This window comes from Peromyscus maniculatus, chromosome 13 (genome assembly GCF_049852395.1).
Source record: "Peromyscus maniculatus bairdii isolate BWxNUB_F1_BW_parent chromosome 13, HU_Pman_BW_mat_3.1, whole genome shotgun sequence".
NCBI lineage: Eukaryota > Metazoa > Chordata > Mammalia > Rodentia > Cricetidae > Peromyscus > Peromyscus maniculatus.
In genome coordinates this window covers 65,722,240-65,741,942 of record NC_134864.1, presented here as the reverse complement: position 1 = coordinate 65,741,942, position 19,703 = coordinate 65,722,240, and the positions used below count along the sequence as shown (strand labels likewise).

The 19,703-nt window shown below is 43.7% G+C and overlaps 2 protein-coding genes across 3 annotated transcripts in view; one reads left to right on the top strand and one right to left on the bottom strand.

Moving 5' to 3' along the window:
* Positions 1–1,759: 1,759 nt before the first annotated feature.
* Positions 1,760–2,271, top strand: Akap19 (A-kinase anchoring protein 19). The gene has a single exon (XM_042260410.2). The coding sequence runs from the start codon at positions 1,899–1,901 to the stop codon at positions 2,199–2,201; it is 303 nt and encodes a 100-aa protein (XP_042116344.1). The 5' UTR covers positions 1,760–1,898; the 3' UTR covers positions 2,202–2,271.
* A 4,050-nt stretch (positions 2,272–6,321) lies between these two features.
* The window catches only part of Hibch (3-hydroxyisobutyryl-CoA hydrolase), a 66,176-nt gene continuing 52,794 nt past the window's right edge, over positions 6,322–19,703 (bottom strand). Inside the window, exons 8-14 of one of the 2 annotated variants that reach the window (XM_006974854.4) lie at positions 19,125–19,270; positions 18,697–18,783; positions 16,537–16,595; positions 15,800–15,881; positions 13,643–13,762; positions 10,975–11,008; positions 6,322–7,453 (exon numbers count right to left, since the gene is read on the bottom strand). In XM_006974854.4, coding sequence (XP_006974916.1) covers positions 7,338–7,453; positions 10,975–11,008; positions 13,643–13,762; positions 15,800–15,881; positions 16,537–16,595; positions 18,697–18,783; positions 19,125–19,270 — 644 coding nt within the window. In that variant the 3' untranslated portion in view covers positions 6,322–7,337. The remainder of the gene's footprint in view (positions 7,454–10,974; positions 11,009–13,642; positions 13,763–15,799; positions 15,882–16,536; positions 16,596–18,696; positions 18,784–19,124; positions 19,271–19,703) is intronic. The other variant, XM_042260408.2, reaches the window with a different exon arrangement.

Here is a 19,703-nt window from a genome sequence, read left to right as displayed (position 1 = left end):
ATTTAAAAACAGAAGCCTGAAATTCCTTTTTGTCCCCCTTGTCATCCTTACTTAGTGGTAGGGATTGAGAGTAGCAGTAAGAGAAAAATCATATATTTAAAGAAAAATATATAGCAGTAACTTCAGCAAAGGTTAGCTCTTCTAGACTTCTTTGAATACAAACATTAAATACAATATTAAATACAATATTAAAAGTGAGCAGACATATAGTAGCTTTTACTTTCTAGGGATCAGTGGTCTCAGAAAGATTAACCTCATTTTATGACTTTTAGAGTTCCTTATAAAGTCTAATCAGATACTGTGGACTGGAATTGTAGACTTCATTTGTGCTCTCGTGTGGCTGCATCTAACATAGTCATTTATATAAACCCTACAGTCCCATCTTAAGACAATTCATTCAACGACAACATCTACTTAAGATGCAGAGACATGCCACAGAATACAGTCTACTTCATGTTTAAACACCAGTAAGAGTAGGGTGAGGATAATCTGGTATAAGAAACCTTTAAAATATCTTCATAGGGAGTATTTCATTCAGAAGAAAAAAAAGGTGGCTCCTGCATGTCTGTGTTGACCAGAGCACACACAGATATGAAGACCATCATTCTCTTCTCACCGTTAAATTGTAAACATCTGGCCAGGGAACCAAGTCTGATTTGAACAGCAGTCTTGGATGTGTGGGCTCATGGGGTTGATGGCAGGAGCACACTTTGCTTTATTTTTTCTAATAGTAAGGTTCAGAAATTAGCAAACACTTCCTGCCAGGGACCAAAGAGTAATCATTTTAGACTTTGTGGGCACCATCTATCTTAACTATCCAGTCTTATCACTGTTAGCAAAAACCAACCATACACAACACATAAACAAACTAGCTGTGTCCTGGTAGACTTTTTTTTTTTTTTTAATAGAAACATGCTTTTGTTTTGTTTCTGTTTTTTAACCTTTTGGACACAGTAGTGGCTGTCACAGCCTGCACAGCTTTGGGTGTGTGGCAGTGGGGAATGAAGAAATGGCAGACACACGTACAGAAAAGCTGGGACCAGGTGGGATCCTTTCTGTGCACACTGCTATCATTTATCCATACTCCAACCAGGGGAGCCTTGCCATTTCCATTTGTGTTAAGCACTAAGTTCCTAGACAGCAGTGCTCACGATGTGAATGCTCATTCACACATGAGTACATTTGCTGCTCAAAGACGGCATCACCAAATAAAATGGTGAATAAAAGTGTGCAAATTTCAAATGGTTATTTAAAGGATTGACTTTAAAATTGCCTAATGAAATGCTATGGGACACCCACCCACCCACCCATGGAGGACAGCAGAGCGAGAGAGGGAAGAAGACAGAAACAGCAACAGAAAACAGGAAAAAAGGGTGACTTGGGAGGGATCTGGTGGTTTGATGGTATGAGCAAGGAATAAGAGTAACAAAGAATATGATCAAAGTACATTATACATGTATGAAACTGCGAAAGGATAAAAAAAAAAAAAGTGGTTGGAATTCAGTCCAAGAATGATCACTTGTTAGTGTAAAGTTTTACTTCATTTACTTTTACAAAATTTTCAAGAGATCAAAAAAACGTTTGATGAGTGTTGTCATTCCCACTGAGTGCTTTCTCCAGATTTGGCTGATAAGGTTGTTTGTTGAGAACCCCACCTTTCTTTCAAGGAACCAAAGGCTTCCATATCACATCATATAGAACCTCACAGTGAAACCTCCCTTCTCTTGACAGGTAAACACAAGACGTGAAGAGTACTGAAAGGGACCTGTGGTTGCCAAAGTGGCCGGAGAGGAAGCCTGGTCAACATCCTGTGAACAATCCTGCATTGTTTTCCAAAGATGCTGTTGAAGTTGTCTTAATTAACACAGCTTGCCTTCAGTCCACCAAAGTTCTACATCATGGGTTGCATGAAGTCAAAGCAAACGTTCCCATTCCCTACCACATTAGACATTGACAGGCTTAATGAGAGTGAAGAAGCCTTTATGACAGATGGAAGCTGTCAACAAAGGACCCCTTCTCCAGGGAAAACTCAAGCCGAAGTGAAGAAATTCCCAGAGCCCAGTCCTATGGTCCTTGAATTCGCAGAGCGTCTGGCCAAGGAAATCGTGCAGGATGCCTTGCAGCAGTGGGCATGTGAGAACATCAAGTACTACAACATTCCATATATCGAGAGCGAGAGCTCTGACACCGCTATTGGGTGATGACGTTTCGCTGTGCTCCGGATGTAGTCGGTGCTAGTTTAAATACATGAAATGAGTTTTGAAACCGCAACTGGATGTAAAACCATGTCTGTGATAATATTAGTGTAGGGATGCTTATGATGAAATAGAATTTTAAGCAGTTCTAGTTAACATCAATGTATATCTGCTTGATCACACATTTGGGACACAGGATGGACAGAGGTCTTGTGGCACCCAGCACCCGCTGTCTGCCATAGCATGCTCTTCCTGAGGCAGTAACGGCATCACCAAAGAAAAGGCTGAATAAAAAGTGCCCAAGTTCCAAATGGTTATTTTAAGGGATTGACTTTAAAATGACTATTTCTGTTAATCTATACCAAAAATAAGCCCAGAACATGAAAAGGGGTTTCCTTAAAATGCCTTGACAAGGAACGGAACTCTAGCCATAGTGACCCACAGCCTGTTTGTCAAAACCATTTGTGTCAGGGACTGCCCACTTCCTGACACTTGTAACCTACAATCAGAGAACCACCAGTGAAGAGGGCTGCCTTGAATGTTGCTCTTACTAGGAAGTTTAATTTGTAGGTGAAATATAACTACCACCCTGGGCCTCAGGGGCACAGCTGTTACTGGATGATTTAAACTTTGCACATTACAGCCATCTTTAAATGATAGTTTATAGAAGTCATGACATTAGCTTATGTCATTGAAATAAGAAGCTCTCCGGTACCTTTTATGACAGAAGCCTAGTCTGCGTGGTGACAACTCAAGCCGTGTCATGACTAAATGAGGGTAAAGCCTCCCTGAAGCGCTGGTGGAGGAGCAGACATGGGTGTGTGATTCTCCTGCACTACAGAGCAGAACAGAACACTCTCCCGAAGGGAGCACCTGTGTGGAATTTAGCAGTCACAGGGCACTCTTAGCCATATGTTATAGAAATGTTACAAATTAAGTATTTTAAAAACTATCAGAGTACATACTTTATTTTTTAAAGAACTCAACTGTATAAAGCTCAATAGTAATAGAAGACTTAGGATAAAGTCAGTAGAAACGTGGAGCTGAGTGTCTACAATTACCACCGAGTTTAACAAGAAAGGAAATAGACCCATCTACATCAGCCCTTCAGTGATATAGTTTATCAGCATCCTTGAAGTCCAAAACCATTGGAGAAAGGCTTTTAGTATCATTAATGAGATAAATAGGTACTTGACTCTGTCAATAGCAAGAAACACTGTCTCTAGTTTTAACAGTAATACGTTGAAATCCAAGCCAAATAGTGTGAATCCTGCAAGTTTTAGGAACAAAGAGGCTGTTAAAAGGAGCAACAGGCCATCTTTCAGACACCTGATCATTCTGCTAATTTCACTGAGCCCTGGGAATCACAATACTCCACTACACTTGTAATCCAGCAGCTTGCAGATACAAGCAACTACTCTTGTTCCTACGACAACCTGCGCATAAGTCCCAGTGCCAGAGTACTTTCCATAAGTACAGTCTCTAGTTCATGATGCAGCACAGTTTCCAACGCCTGTACTAATGATTCAGGCAGAAGCCTAGGTCATGAGTTTTTCACTCATTTGGTTCCTCATATAAGGACACCTGTTGCAAGGTTTCTTGTTATTTAAAATATATGATTAAGTAGATAAAATAATACGTATGTTGGTCAGAACACGAAAACATAGTCGATACAAGGATAATGGCAAGTGGGTTTGGGTTATATATTTCAACTTCAGGCTTCTTCTTTGTCCCATGTTGATTCCCCAAGGGAGGAGCAAGGGTGTCTGCCAGGTACACATCTAGCTAGAGGTCTGCTTCCGGCTGCCATCCCCTTTCAGCAACTATGATGAACAGTTTTATCATGAAGCAAGCACTGTGCCCTCACCCTGAGTCAGGCTTTCGTGACATATATAATATCTTCTAAGAGACCTATCTTTGAAATATATGAGAACTGTATGTCAGCCCATGAACAAGGGACCACAAGGCTTGTGTAGTAAGTGAATAAACCATGTGTAACAAAGAGAGTTGAACAAGCTTCATACTACACTGGAGAGTTATCAGGATCCAGTTAGGACTTAACAAGACATCTCTGATAAGGAATCAGCCTTCTTTCATGCCTTTATAGTAACATTATATTAACAGCTGATCCTCATTTGAAGCCTCTCATTAAGGAGGAGATGGCTGAGAAGTGGGGGACTCATAAACAGAAGGCGGATGACTCATTAGCCACTGGACAGGGACACGTGCAACATCAGTGCAAGGGCAGAGGGACTGCTGTCGGCACGCGGCCTTCCAGTGGGGACTGCAGAAGCAGATCTGGGAGGAAATCAATGTGCCAGTCCTTGATTTACTAAGGTTCTCAAAATGCCCCTCTTCCTCCCTGTTTTCTCTTTGGCACTGTTACCTTTGATGACAGGCCTTTGAGCCTAGAATTCCCCCGTCTTGGTTGCCTTATCCGTTCTCTGCAAACTACCTATGGTTATTACCACTTAAAGCACAATTCTGAAGGGGACAAACATGGTGATCTTAAGCCCGAAGGAATTTGTATCAAACTGTCTCATAAGCATGAAAAATAAATGCACAGAAATGGCAAGATATGCATATCCCACTGAACCGCTGCTGGCATTTGGTTGGATGGGACGGAGTACACTTCTGTATTGTATTGTTTTAGAAATCAGAAGTTAGACATGTATGAATGATGTCAAGAAACAGTCACGTATGCATAATGTCTATACAGATGCAGTATCTGTGTGAAATGACCCAGCAAGCCATGTGTTTCTTCCTTGGAGCCATAAAAATTAGCTCTAAAGAATTAGCTGTCACTGTATTTACAAAACTCAAGTTTTGTTAGTAAATTTCCTTCACTGTAGAGTTAACTCTGAAGTGATATTTTCCCCTCAAATATTTTTGTGGAAAAAAAATTGTAACTATAATAAAAATCCAATTGGAATTAGCTTTCAGTACTGATTTAATTGAAGCAAATACTTTTTGGTGTGGTCCACTGATGTTTTATATAAAGACTTCTATTCTATATTGCTAATATGACAAAGTGAATGAAGGCATTTACACAGACAAGCTCTTGGGTTATTAAGGTCTAATTTTGGAGCTTTAAGAAGATAAATGTAAAACATGGTCAATACTCCGGTATTATTTCAGACATGTTTTGTGTTCTGAACTGTTTGGAGGAAAAGTCCTTCATGATAAATAGGTTAAGAGCTGAGAAAATGTAAAGAAGCGCCACCCTCTGGGTTGGAGCCTCCTCCTGTGTGGGAAGGTACAGGCCTAAGCCTGATGCTCTTTTCAGTTCTGTTGGTTTTCTTCTTACCTTACATTCTCCTAGTTCTTCAGGAGCCTGGGATGAAGGAGAAATTATAACAAGTTACAAAATAAATGATTAGCTGACTCTAATATAAAGTTATTCTGACGTAAATCTGTCAGGGGCTGGAGAGATGGCTCAGCAGTTTATAGAGCACTGGCTGCTCTTCCAGAGGACCAGGGTTCAGTTCCCAGTGCCCACAGGGCTACTCATAATCGTCCTTAGCTCCAGGATCCAGGGATCCAATGCTCTTATGGCTCTGCAGGCAAAATATGCAAAAACATAAAAATATTTTTAAAATTCTGTCAACTTTCAATTACTAAAGATATTTCTATTTTAAATTGCTTTTAACTTTTCATATAAGTGTCTGCCTTAGAAAATGGAGTTTCTTAATTCCTTATTTTTTTCCAGGTTAGCAATACTGCAAATAACAAGAATAATGCTTTCATTTCTACCAGGGAGGTATGTTCTGATGACCCAGGGAAGGCTGAGGCTGAGTTAGCATTCTGGAGATGGAACTTAATGCAACCTTTTTCTTTTTGAAGGAGATTTTTCCTGTTTAAAGTACCCTTCTACAGTGTTGTTTTATATTATTCACATTTGTTTGTTTGTTTGTTTGTTTGTTTTGAGACAGGGTTTCTCTGTGTAGTTTTGGTGCCTGTCCTGGATATGGCTCTGTAGACCAGGCTGGCCTCAAACTCACAAAGATCTGCCTGGCTCTGCCTCCTGAGTGCTGGGATAAAGGCGTGCACCACCACCACCACCACCACCGCCTGGCCTCATTCATGTTTTTTTAAAGAAATGTTTATAAGGAATTAGCATACCCCCTCCAAATTTCAAGATCTTTATTTTTGATATTTACATAATTTATTGATTCACATATAAACTACCACTGAAAGCCAAAGTTACAATTTTGTTTTTTTGTTTTTTTTTTTCCGAGACAGGGTTTCTCTGTGTAGCTTTGCACCTTTCCTGGAACTCACTTGGTAGCCCAGGCTGGCCTCGAACTCACAGAGATCCGCCTGCCTCTGCCTCCCGAGTGCTGGGATCAAAGGCGTGCGCCACCACCGCCTGGCCAAAGTTACAATTTTAATGAGGGATAGTAACTCAAGACTCTCTAGAGCTCTTGAGAATTTCTTTTAAACCAGGGCGGAGCAAACCATTTCTGATGAAGATCACAGTTGACACTTAAGGCATTGTGGGTCATACAATATATGTCACGGTGTCCTAGTGTTTCTGTTGCTATGAAGAGACACCATGACCATGGCCACTCTTATAAAAGAAAACATTTTACTGGGGCTGGTTTAGAGTTCAGAGTTTTTAGTCCATTATCATCATGGCAGGACAAGGCAGACATGGTGCTGGAGAAGGAGCTGAGAATTCTACTTCTTGATCCACAGGCGGCAGAAACAAATGTGTCACTGGGTGTATCTTGGGCATAGGAGACCTCAAAGTCCAACCCCACAGTGACACACTTCCTCCAACAAGGCCACACCTCCTAATAATGCCACTGCCTATGTGGGCCATCTTTTTTCAAACCACCACACATGGCCAGTTCCAGCAGTCATAGATAACAAGTACAGCTATCTGCAGCACGGTTCTATAAACACTGGTGTCTGAACTTCAGCTAACTGTTGTATCATGAAACATCATAAACACTGGTGTTTAAACTTCAGGTAACCACTGTATAAAATGTTATGTCTTTTAATTTCTTTTCCAACAATTTAAAAGTGAGGAAAGCATTTCCAGCTTGCAGGCTGGATGAAAATGGGCAAGATGCCAGACCTAGCTCTGTGCTGTTTGCTGGCCCTCGCTCCAAAATAAACCTGAGGGGTCTGGTCACCTCAGAATTTCAAATCCCTGCTTCCCAGAGATTTAAAATAGCTATTCAGATCTTCATCAGTAACTTCCTGTAACTTGGCTGGTTTCCACTTTGGACTCTGGTCTTTGTCAATGAGAACTGTCAAAAGAAGGTAGAGACGTTAGCAGCACATCCTTTTCTGCTATGATCAGATTTAACTACTGAACTGATAACTGTGTCTTACCAGGCATATATTTTTATAACACATTTTTCTGCAAGGTTTATGCTTTTAATAAAACCCAGTGAACTAATCTGGCAGCTTAAACATTCCTCTTACATCCTCAGAATTACAAATGAAATTTCCATGTCACAGAGAGCTAAACCCAGCACTGGTGCAGATGGGAGGGGAGGGCCCAGGCTTCTAACCTGGCTCTGAGAGGAAGAATTAATTACTTGAGGTAAAGGAAAGGAGACTGTATACATGATTAAATGTAGATGTTGCCATTTTACCAAATCCTATATAGATAGCTTTGAATTAAAAAAAAAATCAGACCACCATCAGGTAATCACAAAATCTTCTACTTGTACTTCATTACAGACACCACTCAGGGTAGCCACATTATATTGCCATTGGCTTCTAAGTGTAAATGCTGAAGAAAATAAAAAGAGAATACCTATTTCCTGGGGTTAGTGCACTCAGTGACACACATGTCATTCAGGAGCCTGGATGGAGCGTACACAGGAGCTCCATATTGTTCCTCACAAATACATGTGAATTTACAATTGTAAACAGTTAAAAAAGCATGGTTATGGTAGCAAGTATCAGCCATGCCTAATGCATAAAATTTTAACAAAGAATGAAAATGTGTGTGTGTGTGTGTGTGTGTGTGTGTGTGTGTGTGTGAGAATGAGAGAGAGAGAGAGGAGATGGAGAAGAGAGAGAAGAAGGAGGAGGAGGAGAGGGGAGGGGAGGAGAGGGGAAGGAAGGGGAGGGGAGGAGAGGAGAGGGAAGGGGAGGAGAGGAGAGGGGAGGGAAGGGGAGGAGAGGAGAGAGAGAGGGGGGTTGTTTGTGAGAGAGAGAGTTTCCATGTTTGCTCTGCTGTTGTTGTTTGGTGCTGATAGTCCAGGAACTGAATCCCGGGCAAGCACTCGGTCATTAGCTTATATCTCCAGACTTAAATCTATAAGACACTCAGAAAAACCCAAATTAAGTACAGTTGAAGCAGCAATCTGGGAACCAAGGAAGAAGGATACCTTGTTGCATAATTAAAGCTTTATGCACAATTAAATGTAGATACTGGAGAAGTATCTGTGCTTAGTTTTGTTCTGAGATGGAAGTCTCAGGTAGCTGGGGCTATAGTTATGTGGCCAGCGTATACTGGAGGCATAAGTCTGTCTGCTGTGGGAGGCACATCAGAAATGGCTGTGATCCCTCCCAGTGAAAGCTTGTATCTCCTAGCCAGTGTCAACAAAAGCCTAGTCCGGGACATCCTTCCCACCGGTCTCTTTCCCTTTCAGTGTCTGGTGGGTACTCATCTACCTCCTCGGGATTCTACTGAAGGACACAGGAGTGAGCACTAATCAAATCTGTGCTGTGTCCTGCAAGACAGAAAGAGCTGCCTGCACAGGAAGCTGGGCCTGTAGGAGGGAGAGCGTCTAGTCCTTACTCTGCTGGCAGGGTTCGCTTTTATCTGCTGTGACCAGAAAGGACTTCATCCTAGATGTTAAGATTAAGGACGTTTAACAATCATCTCCCTAATTTGCTGACATATCGTTATAGTTGTAAATTGCAGCAAGAATACTGAACAGTATTTTTTTTATACTAGACACTAAACAGTGTTAGCCCAGCCGATGTTACTTTCTGAGTAAGTCCATGCTTAAACAGGAGGCAGTAAGGTTATCTCACTGTGAGTCAGGCCTGCTGGTGAGGTCGGTCGCTTCAGCACTCAGGAAGCTGAGGCAGCAAAATGACAGGATTCAGACCAGCCTGGCCTACACAGTAAAGCCCTGCCTCCTAATAAACGGCCTTTTTCAACTTTAGAAATGAAAGCATCGTGATAAGCAACTGCTTTGGGTATTTTGGTTATTATTGTTGGTGGTTTTTGTTTCTGTATTAGAGACAGGGTCTCTCTATTATGTGGCTCTGGCTGGCCTGGAACTCACTCTGTAGACCAGGCTGGCCTGGCACTCACAGAGATCCGCCTGCCTCTGCCTCTGTGCTGGGATTACAGGTGGGCTCACTACATCTGCCAAGCACTTCCTTTGTGATTCAACCCCCTAATGTTGACAAACTTCAACTCCTTTTCCATAAAGCAACTGAAAATATTTGCCTAAAATATCTAAAACTGTCTTGTATTTGCAAAAGGACCATTATACTATTTAACAAATAGTTTGGTGATAACCCCTGAGCAGTATAGGTCCCCGAGAGCAGAGACCATGATTGCGATCTGCTTGAGGAGATAACCCACAGGGAATTAATAGGAAAGATGCACACTTTGTTTTAACCATTCAGCCACCTGTGCAGACTCAACCTCATGTCTCTCTCAAAATGACCTGTGCCCTGTGCTTATTTATGATATGTCATACTACACATTAGGAGAATTCTACAACAGAAATTTACCAAATCTCAGGGTGTAGAAAATATAGCTTTTTACTCAGAGAAATATTTCTGGGGTTGGAGAATATAGGTCAGTGGTAGAGCAGTAGCCTACACACACACACACACACACACACACACACACACACACACACACACACACACACACACACAGTGTCTGTGGTCTACTAAAATGATAAATAAAAACAAAATTGGCCAGGTTTGGTATGTAGGAGGCAGAGGCAGGAAGAGACATGCAAAATTTATGCAGAAAAAACAACTCATTTTATATATGGAACAACAGCTCTTTATAAACGTAGAACTATACATACAAGGAACGGTTATAAGTCTGCTAGAGAAAACCACCTCAGCTTTTTCTGAATGTGCCGCCCTGAGATGAGCAGAAACGTAAACTAGAGTGCCTCTGTTCTCCCAGTGATGCTAACCGCCTAAACCTGAGGAGGAGGCAGTGGTGGTGCAGACACTACCCGGTCATGAGAGAACAGTACAAAGGAAGGGCGGGGTGGGGGGAACAGCTGAGGGCTTCTAGTCAAGAGCTGACGCACCTTACGAAAGCAGCAAGGCATGTCTACAAGTTCACAGGGCAGGTCCTGAGAGCAGAGGGGGCAGGTCTGACACACTCATCTGAGGGGGCAGGTCTGACACACTCATCAGAGGGGGCAGGTCTGACACACTCATCAGAGGGGGCAGGTCCTGAGAACAGAGGGGGCAGGTCTGACACACTCATCAGAGGGGGCAGGTCTGACACACTCATCTGAGGGGGCAGGTCTGACACACTCATCTGAGGGGGCAGGTCTGACACACTCATTTGAGGGGGCAGGTCCAACACTCAACAGAGAACGGTGCCAAGATGGGAATGTGAAGCATGTTAGTTTTGGAGACACCTCTCCACATGGTACACACACACACACACACACACACACACACACACACACACACACACACACACACAGCAGCCACTCTAAAAGTTGGATTCTCACTACAACAGCCACTGAGGTTAACTGAGAACGCTCAGATCCTCTTCCGGGCACTCAAGAAGGAAGGACAGATATCTGTCACTTACCGGCTCTAACGCCTTCGTGAAAGTCATGGCCTTCCTGAAAGAAAGCCAGGAGTGAATGGAGGAACTCTGGCACCTTATTCCTGTGCTCTCCCCCTGCCCCCACCCCCCTCAGCCCTTCACTCCTGTGACTACAGCCTTGACCATGGCACCCAGAGCCTGGACCCCTCCAGGTAGCTCCCTTCAGACCGCCTCCCAACGTCACCGGCTCAGGCCAGCCCACTGAGGCACATCTTTGCTGCTGCTCAGGTGGTGCAGCCTACAACAACTCCTGTGGATCCTGCACATCCTTCTTTCCCCAGACAGGCTCCTGAAGCCACTGATGCGGCTACTTGCTCTGGAAAGTAACCTCCGCCTGCAAACCTCTATACCGTTCCAACAAAACCCTACACTAGCTGCATCCCCACTGAAAAAAAAAAAAAATCACAGGAATGTGAGTAATTTCAGTTAAAATTCATGACTTATAAGTCTCAAACAGGCACAGAAAACTGCCCATGAACCATGACGTCTCCTCGTTCTCAAGGTAATGTTTTAAAGGCTTTTGTCTCCTTTTCAAGACTAGAGGGAGGGGCAGGGTCTCCCTTTCGGGGGCCAGTCATACATGTATTCCAGTTCACACTCCACATCTCCTCCACCCCCAGGGGTTTTTCTTGAGAAGGGGTTCCACAGCTCTCTCCTGGCATCACTGCTGGAGGCCACAGGACCATGCAGCTCAAATGCCTGTCAGTACCACACAGTGACTGGGTTGCCTTGGAATGTAGTTTCCTTCATGAAGTGGCTACATCGGTTCATCATGGGACTGTTTTAACCCATGTCCTAGCACGGGGCACCTAAGGGTTCAGTCCACGCAATGCCCTGCAGTCCCGTTTCTCTTTAGATAATTCCGTCCTTCATGACTGTGTTCTAGAATCTTCCACCTTACAAATAAACCTCGTGTCCTAGATTCTGTTTCAAGAAGAAAAGGCCGTATAGCTGTATTATTTTCCTTTCTTCACAGCCCATCTGTTGCATTTCACCTCCAGTTTACGGTGCTCTAACTTCTTCCTCTGCCACTCTGAAACGGCTCACCAAAACTCACTCATTGACTATATAAACTTCCCTCTTACTCTTGCCTCGTTCCTCATAGATTTGGTTGTGTTGTGTCTTCATTCTCACTCAATTTTAGTAATTTATTTCCTTGGCGATCCGTTTTTTATTCAGTGGTGTGCAGTTTAACCCTTAAGACCTTGTATATTTTCTATCACTATTGATATTTAGCTTTATTCCATTGTAGTCAGAAAAAATGTGAGGAGTTACTTCCATTTTCTTGTATTTGTTGAGGCTTGCTTTGTATCATAATACGTGGCCTATTTTTGAGAAAATCCCATAGGCTATGGAGCAGACTGTACTCTCTAGTGTGTGGTTCAATACTCTGGTAACAGTCCCATTTCATGTTGCGTCCCACTGTTTTCCAGTTTGTTTTTAGATGATGTGTCCTTTGGTGAGAGTGGGGGCACTCAAGTCACTCACTGTTAATGTACTGGGGTAATCACTGGCTTTTTGTCTAGTAGCATTTGCTTTAGGAAGTTAGATGTGCCCAGTTTGCTGCATATGTGTTCAGGCTACAACGCCCTCTCAAAGGATTGCCCCGGATCAGTGTGATGTGACTGTAGCTTATTAGTGTTAATTCAAGGTCTCTTTTGTCAGTTATTAGGACAGCAATTGCTGTCTCCTCACTCTCTCCTTGGAATGGGCACCTGTGGCCATTCTCTCACCCTGACCTTGTCTCTCTCTTTGGTGGTGACGTGTTTCCTGGAAGAAGCAAAATGCTGAGTCCTGTTTTAAGTCCAACCTGTTAACCTGTGTCCTTGACTAGGGAGCTGAAGTCACTGAGACTCGGCTACTATGATAGGTGTCTTCTGGCTGTCAGATGTGTCAGACTGTTGGTTCTGCGGTGTTTGTTTTCCTAGTCCCCCTGTGTAACCACTGAGCTGACATGAATTTTCCTCCCTGTCACCTCTTGCTAAGCTTATCTTTCTCTTCAGTCTGAGGTAGTCTTTCCACTCTCCACCCCAGTGGCTTGGTGGTCACAAACTACTTTCTTCTGCTTTTACTGCGAAACCTTTTCTTAAGTCTTCAGTTAGGCAAGACAGACTTGCGGGTCAGACGGTCTGGGTTGGCATCTGTGGTCTCTCACTGTCGGGGCGGCCTCTCTTACTTCTAAGGTCTACACTGCAAAGCCAGCTGTTACTCTGATAACCCACCTTTCTGTGAGACTTGGCCCTTCTCTCTTGCAGTGTTTATGGTCCTTTCTGTGCTCTGAGCCTTTAGCGTTTTGATGGCATATGATGTGGGGATCTGCTTTGGCCATATTTGTGCTCTGTATGCCTAATTCACCTGGATGGGAGATTTGGAAATTTTTCTCCCATGATTTTATTGAAAATATTTTCTATGCCTTTGATCTGCTTTCTTCTTCGATACCTATAATTCATAAATTTGGCCCATAGATCCACATACTCCCCATGATTTTTGTAAAAGACTGATCATTTTCTTGGACTATGACCCAATTTCTCTACCTTTCCTTCAAGCCTTGATAATCTGTCTGCCACTTGCTTATTCTGTTCTGAATTTCACATGTTCTACAATGAATTTCCAAACCGGGAACTAACAATACTCAGTATAAAATTCTTACCATACATGCTTGAGTTAGCCGATATTCCATGGTGAGTACCTCTTGCAAGGTCTTTGAAGAGCCCTCCATGAGCTGCCTCAGTGTGATCTTTAGGGATGTCGGAGACATTTTATTAATTACCTTTGGGGGAAAAAACATTCCTTGTTACCCGACTGCTCGTCTGCTGAATGTAATAAGCTAGCTAAATTTCTACGTAAGCCAGATTAACACCTGTGCCTCGGAACTTCTTATGCCGTAGCTGAGCCCTGCCAGAGCAGGAAATAGAAACATTCTAGCCCACCACAACAGTAACAGGTCACTCCACAAATGGAGTAACTTAAAGCCTAATCAAATGAACCTTGTTTGAGTTTGCCTGGCATAAGCTAAGTAGATTTAAGCACACAGAAGCAGAATGCACATCATCTCAGGAATATCCCTTGACATATCAAGGCAGGAGAGGAGAGCTGAGCAACCGAGAAGGGAAGGAAGGAGTTACTGACTGCTCTGTCCCCAGCTCTCAGGAAAATGCTTAAAGAAAATAAGAAAAGGAAGGGTAGAGAGGTAGCAGCTGTGATCTGGACACGTCTTAACTGAAATGGGCTCTTCACCACTGAAGAAAACCTCGTACTGTGGGATAATGCTTTTGTACACTGGTTTAATGAAACACTGATTGGTCCATAGCCAGGCAGGAAGTATAGGCAGGGTAAGCAAATGAGGAGAAGTCTGGGAAGAGGAAAGCTGAGTCAGGAGACGCCATGCCCGCTATCCAGGGGGCAGCATGTAATGGGCTGCAGGTAAAGCCATGGCAAAACATAGATTAATAGAAATGGGTTAATTTAAGATATAAGAGCTAGCTAGCAAGAAGCCTGCCATGGCCATAGGTTAAAAATAATATAAGCCTCTGTGTGTGTATTTGGGTCTGAGCAGCCATGGGACTGGGCAGGATGCAGGGAAACTTCCAACTACAACCTCGACTTAACCTGGACACAGAAAACAGCTCACGACTAAGTCTTCTTTAATATTAATTAAAAAATAAGAATGCCATATCTGATCCTTCAGCTACAATGCCACGCGCCTTGTTCTGACTTTAAGATCCTATTACTAGTGTTCCAAGTCCACATATGACTGCGACCACCTGGCTGATACAAGAGGCCATCCATCACATACATGCAATCTCCTTTATAATTGCACACACAGTTTTCAGGCTGATTCTTGATTGAATGGCTCAAAGGTTTAAACTGGGTTCAAAGAATTCTCATTTCAAATTCCGTATTTTTTATTTTTAAATTTTCTTTTTTAGTTTTGCATATGTGTATTACCTGATTACCTGAATACTGGGTATCTTCTTGTGCCCCTCCCCCACTGAACACTCTTCTTTCCACCAAGCAACAACCCCTTGCCCCACTCACGTCTTTTTTATGTATGTGGCCGACTGCATTTAGTTAGGGCTGCCTGCATGCAGAGCATGGCAAGGGGTGGGGTGTACTTGAACAAGGTAATTTGCCAGTGGTTACAGCACTGAGGAATACAACTGCCCTTCCTCAGCAACTATGGACTACCAATTGCCCTTCAAGGGGTGGTGAGGCAGCAGGGGCTCCTCCCCAACTCATGACAGAACGGTGATGGGCCCAGCCTGGTACTTTGTTCAGTGTTCTTTTTAACATCCTCAAGCCTTTCCCCACACACTCAAGGAACAGAGGGACAGAGGACAGAGGATGGTATCTCACTTGGCACCTGCTGAAGCTTAGCGCTTGACCACCACACAGGAGAAGTTCAGGAGAGTCAGCAGCCTACCCACAAACCGAGGGCTGGTGAAGAGAGAACAATGATAGAGGGCCTTTACGAGCTGCACCCTTGAGGGGGCTCGTTCTTCTGGGCTTGTGCCTTCAGGATACCATCCCATGTTCTGGTCCTAACAGCGGTTCTGCTCCAGGGACACTTGGAGATGCAATACTGCCACTAAAGTCCTTCTCTGTCACACTCAAAGGACATAAAACCAGCTCCCCTTGGTCCCCAAAAGCTGGCAGGTAGGCGTGACGTGTTGGGTACAGTCACGTTTAGGAGGAATGTCTCAGAGGCTTAGGAGGACACCATCATGGAACACTGACAGCCCTCAGACAGGCTTCCCTGTCCCAAGATGACCATACTCAGTTGGGATACAAAGGACTCATGCATTACCTTCAATTGTTCTAGAGCAAAAGGTGAACCATCCTGCCGTAAGTTTTCAATAATCTGTTCCACAGTATTGGCTGAAAAACAACTATAAAAAAAGAAACACAATTTCACCAGTGCACAAGTAATTCCCTATTTTCAAGACACCAGTGAGCCTGAGCACTGGCTTCCCCCAAGTCCCATTTCAATATGAAGACTTTTCAATGTGCTTTTCAAGGGAGGGAATGCACAGCACTACCTGGGTAAGGGCACTAGGCATCTACCGCTGCTAGTGGGAAACAAAGTCTACTCTTGGCTTCTCGTTTGCTTTCCTGCATGACTGGTACTCGTATTTAAATACACGTCTAAACTACAAGAAGAGAGGTGACAGCCTCCCAGTCCTCTTCCTCCTGTTCTTTTCTTGGGCCAGTCATCTAGGTTCTCAGATCACAGCGCGAGGGACCTGGCTTAATATCTTCTGGGAAGATGACATTGTGAGAATAAAAGGTAAGGTAATTCGATTATGCTCTAGCTTTTCTTCCCAGCTTTAGAAAGAGGTATTTTAAATTAAAACAGCATGGGAGAGGATGGCAATGGCTGTTTCCTCTTGGAAGAGTAGGTGAGATGTTCCCCTCAAAGGTAAATGAAAATGAAAATGGGATCCTACCCATCTCAAACTGTGGAGCACCATAACGACAATGGGAGCAGACCTGACTTAATTTGCCTTCCAAAGGACTGCATGATCGGTATCTTGTGCTAAGTACCTGTTTATTTTGTCCATGTGTTCCTCAAATAGGATAGATTTGTCTTGATCCATCTTGGACTGTTCAAAAAGAAGCAATTTGAAGTGACTCAAATCTTTTTTAAAATCTTTTAAAAGTTCATCACGTTTAATGATACACTTTGTGACAGATTATCACTTTCATTCAAATTACATTTAACACTCTCATAAATAACTGCCACCATATGTTCAAAATTCAGACAATCTGCAGAACTCCAGATAAGCTCTTGAAAGTGCCAAAGGCAAAAAAAAAAAAAAGTCTTTTATTTATATTTTTATCATCTAAATGTTTCTGTGACTCTAAGGATAAGAGTCTAGGACCCAAGACTTGAGAACACGTGTCAAATCTCCATCAGGGCTATAAATTCCCACTGCATGGCTGGCATCCCTGCAGCTCTACCTTCAGGGGGCGGGGCGGAGAAAACCACCTCAGGAAGTCAACCACGAGGGCCAGCCAACTACTGAACTCAGTATTCAGCCTTTACCGCTGGCCTACCTCTCAACCCGAGCTCTCTCCTGTTTACATTTCTAGTTAATCTCTCTTACTAACCCATGTCTCACATGACACAATCCAGGCATCATCTTATAAAGAAATGCCAGCTTATCCAGGCCATTCTCACAGTGCAGGACACCCACTTTACTGGAAGGGGAGACTGGACTGCAGCAATGGGAACTGGGCCTGAGTCTTGGGGGCAGTGTTTTTACAGACAGCTCCGTACAGGCAGTCCTGTCACACAGCTTTTTACACTGAACTCCAGTCAAGCTGTTCCTTTAAAGCCTGCGTGCCATGGGCTTCTCCATTCCGACACTTAAGGATCCAACACTCTGGACGGCCCTGTTTATCTTTAAGAGGACAGCAGACCCTGGTTCTGCAAGCTTGCAGCTCAAAGGGGCCGCAGACCATCCCACTTAGCACGCCCTCTCTTCTGTAAAGCTCCCACCCATCCCCGCCCCTTGGCTAGGCTTTCTAGTGGAGGTGTGACCGCACTGACTAAATCTTGTAAGCCACTTTTGATTGGTTTCCTACTCCACACCAGTATCCTGTCCTGCCTCCGCCCTGTCTCTAGGTCTCTCTAACTGACTATCACCCCTTCCTTTCCTCAGTTCTTCCTCTCTCCTACTCTTTTCCTTTTTTTGCAGTGCTGAAGAAACAGCCTTGCACACGCTGAGCAAACACTCCACCACTGTGCTCTGCCTCTGCCCACTGCGCAGGGCTTCAGAGGCTCACGGTTCCTTAAAGGGCTCTCCCCAGGATTCAGCTTGCTCCAGCTGGCTTCCTACACTGAAGGATGATGTCACAATCTCACTTCTTCTTTGAAGCTGTCATTCTATTGATATCTCACTTCTACCTTGGTTCCTTTAATTTTATTTGACTTCATCAATTTCAGTGAAAGTTTAGAAGATTCATGTATTCAACTGTGATTTTAAGGATTATCAACTTTGTGTGTGTGTGTGTGTGTGCGCACACACACGCGCGAAAATGTATAGTATGGGTGGGTATTTGTGGAGACCAGGCGTCAGCCTTAGACGCCATTCCTCTTTAAATGCTATCTTATTAGCACCTGAGCTCACCATTTAACCTAGGCCGGCCGGCCAACAAGGGGGCTCTGCTTGTCTCCACCTTTCCAGAGCTGGGGTTACCAATGCACCACAGCTAGCTTTATAAAAAGCTCCCACAGGTGGGTGCTGGGGATCAAGTTTAAGTCCCAATATGGTTGTGCAGCAAGCACTTCACTGACTGGGTCACGACCTCCCCAGTTTCTATTTTTGGCCTTTATAAGAAAACTTTGGTAACATAAGTAAGAAATTAAACATTGCAGCATATTTTATTATTAGCATTTCACTTTAGCAGCTCCACAAATAGTCTGAACATTGAACCTCTTGTCACAGAAATGCCAGAGAGAATGGCAAAAGCTTTTTGAAAAGCTCCTTCCGAGGCTAAGCACTTAAGTTCAAAGACAAGCTGTGCAGTTGCGTGGGAGGAGGGTGGGCATCAGACGGCCAGCCCAACACTGAAGCTCTGGCCCTCCCACCAAGCGGAAAGTAAATGATCCTCAGTGCGCTTTCTAGAGCCACAAGCCAAAGCTTACCATCTGCTCACTGTGTGAGCACTGTCCTTTCCTGTGGCTGGAGGCCGACTTACCTCGGCCTGGTAGCTTTCTAAGACACCTGCAACATCTTCTGCTGAAGGCGACTTCAAGGCCAACAGCTCTTCCTCTAACTTGTGTAACTAAAGGAAAGAAAACAAGATGTGAAACTTTGCAGAGGCGCAAAGCTTTCAACCCCCTAGGATCCTTATCTTAAAATCTATGCTCCCTTCTCATCAGCCCTGAAAGAAACGTAGACTGCAGCTACGTGCACATACACAGCAAACGCTACCTCTGAAGGATGGACAGGACCGGAAAGAAGGAGCCCTTGTGATGTGGGACAGCATGGAGGAAGAAAGGGAAGGTGAAGGAAAGGATGGGGTGGGCTGAGGTACACAGCTAAAAGCAATAAATTCCGTATTCACACTCATACCTACCAAAGATCTGTGACCTCAACCACTCTAGCAAACACCCAAACAATTACCTTCTCAGAATCGACAAAGTGTGTGGCGATTCCTGCTCGGTGCACATCTCTTCCTTTCAGTCGGAATCCTGTCAGTGCAAGAAAGTAACCCAGCCTTCCTTCAAGTCTTGGCAAGAAATAACCTCCGCCCACATCAGGAAACAGCCCTGTAATTAAGTACAGCAAAAAGAGTAATTCAAACAGAAGGTGGAGTTAGTCTCTTACATCACGCAATAACTTCTATACAGACTGTGGATCTGTACTACAAATATGTTTTATACAACAAACTCAAATCACAAAAAGTGTTATAAATTGTTAACTTGTTCTGAACAATTTCCAAATTCTTTGTATCTCATTGCTATAGCAGTAAGGAAAGTACTTGACTATACAATATTTTGTATATTAGGAATATGCAGTATTGGGGGATAGATGGTCAGTGAGGACCTGAGTTTGACCCCTAGAACTGAGGTTCAAAAGTCCAAGTGTGTCAGCATCCGATTGCAATCCTAGAGCTGGACAAGCAAAAGCCAGAGAAGCACTAGGGTCACATGACTAGCTTAACCAAGCTCCAGGACAGTGAGGAGACCTTGTCTCAAAGAC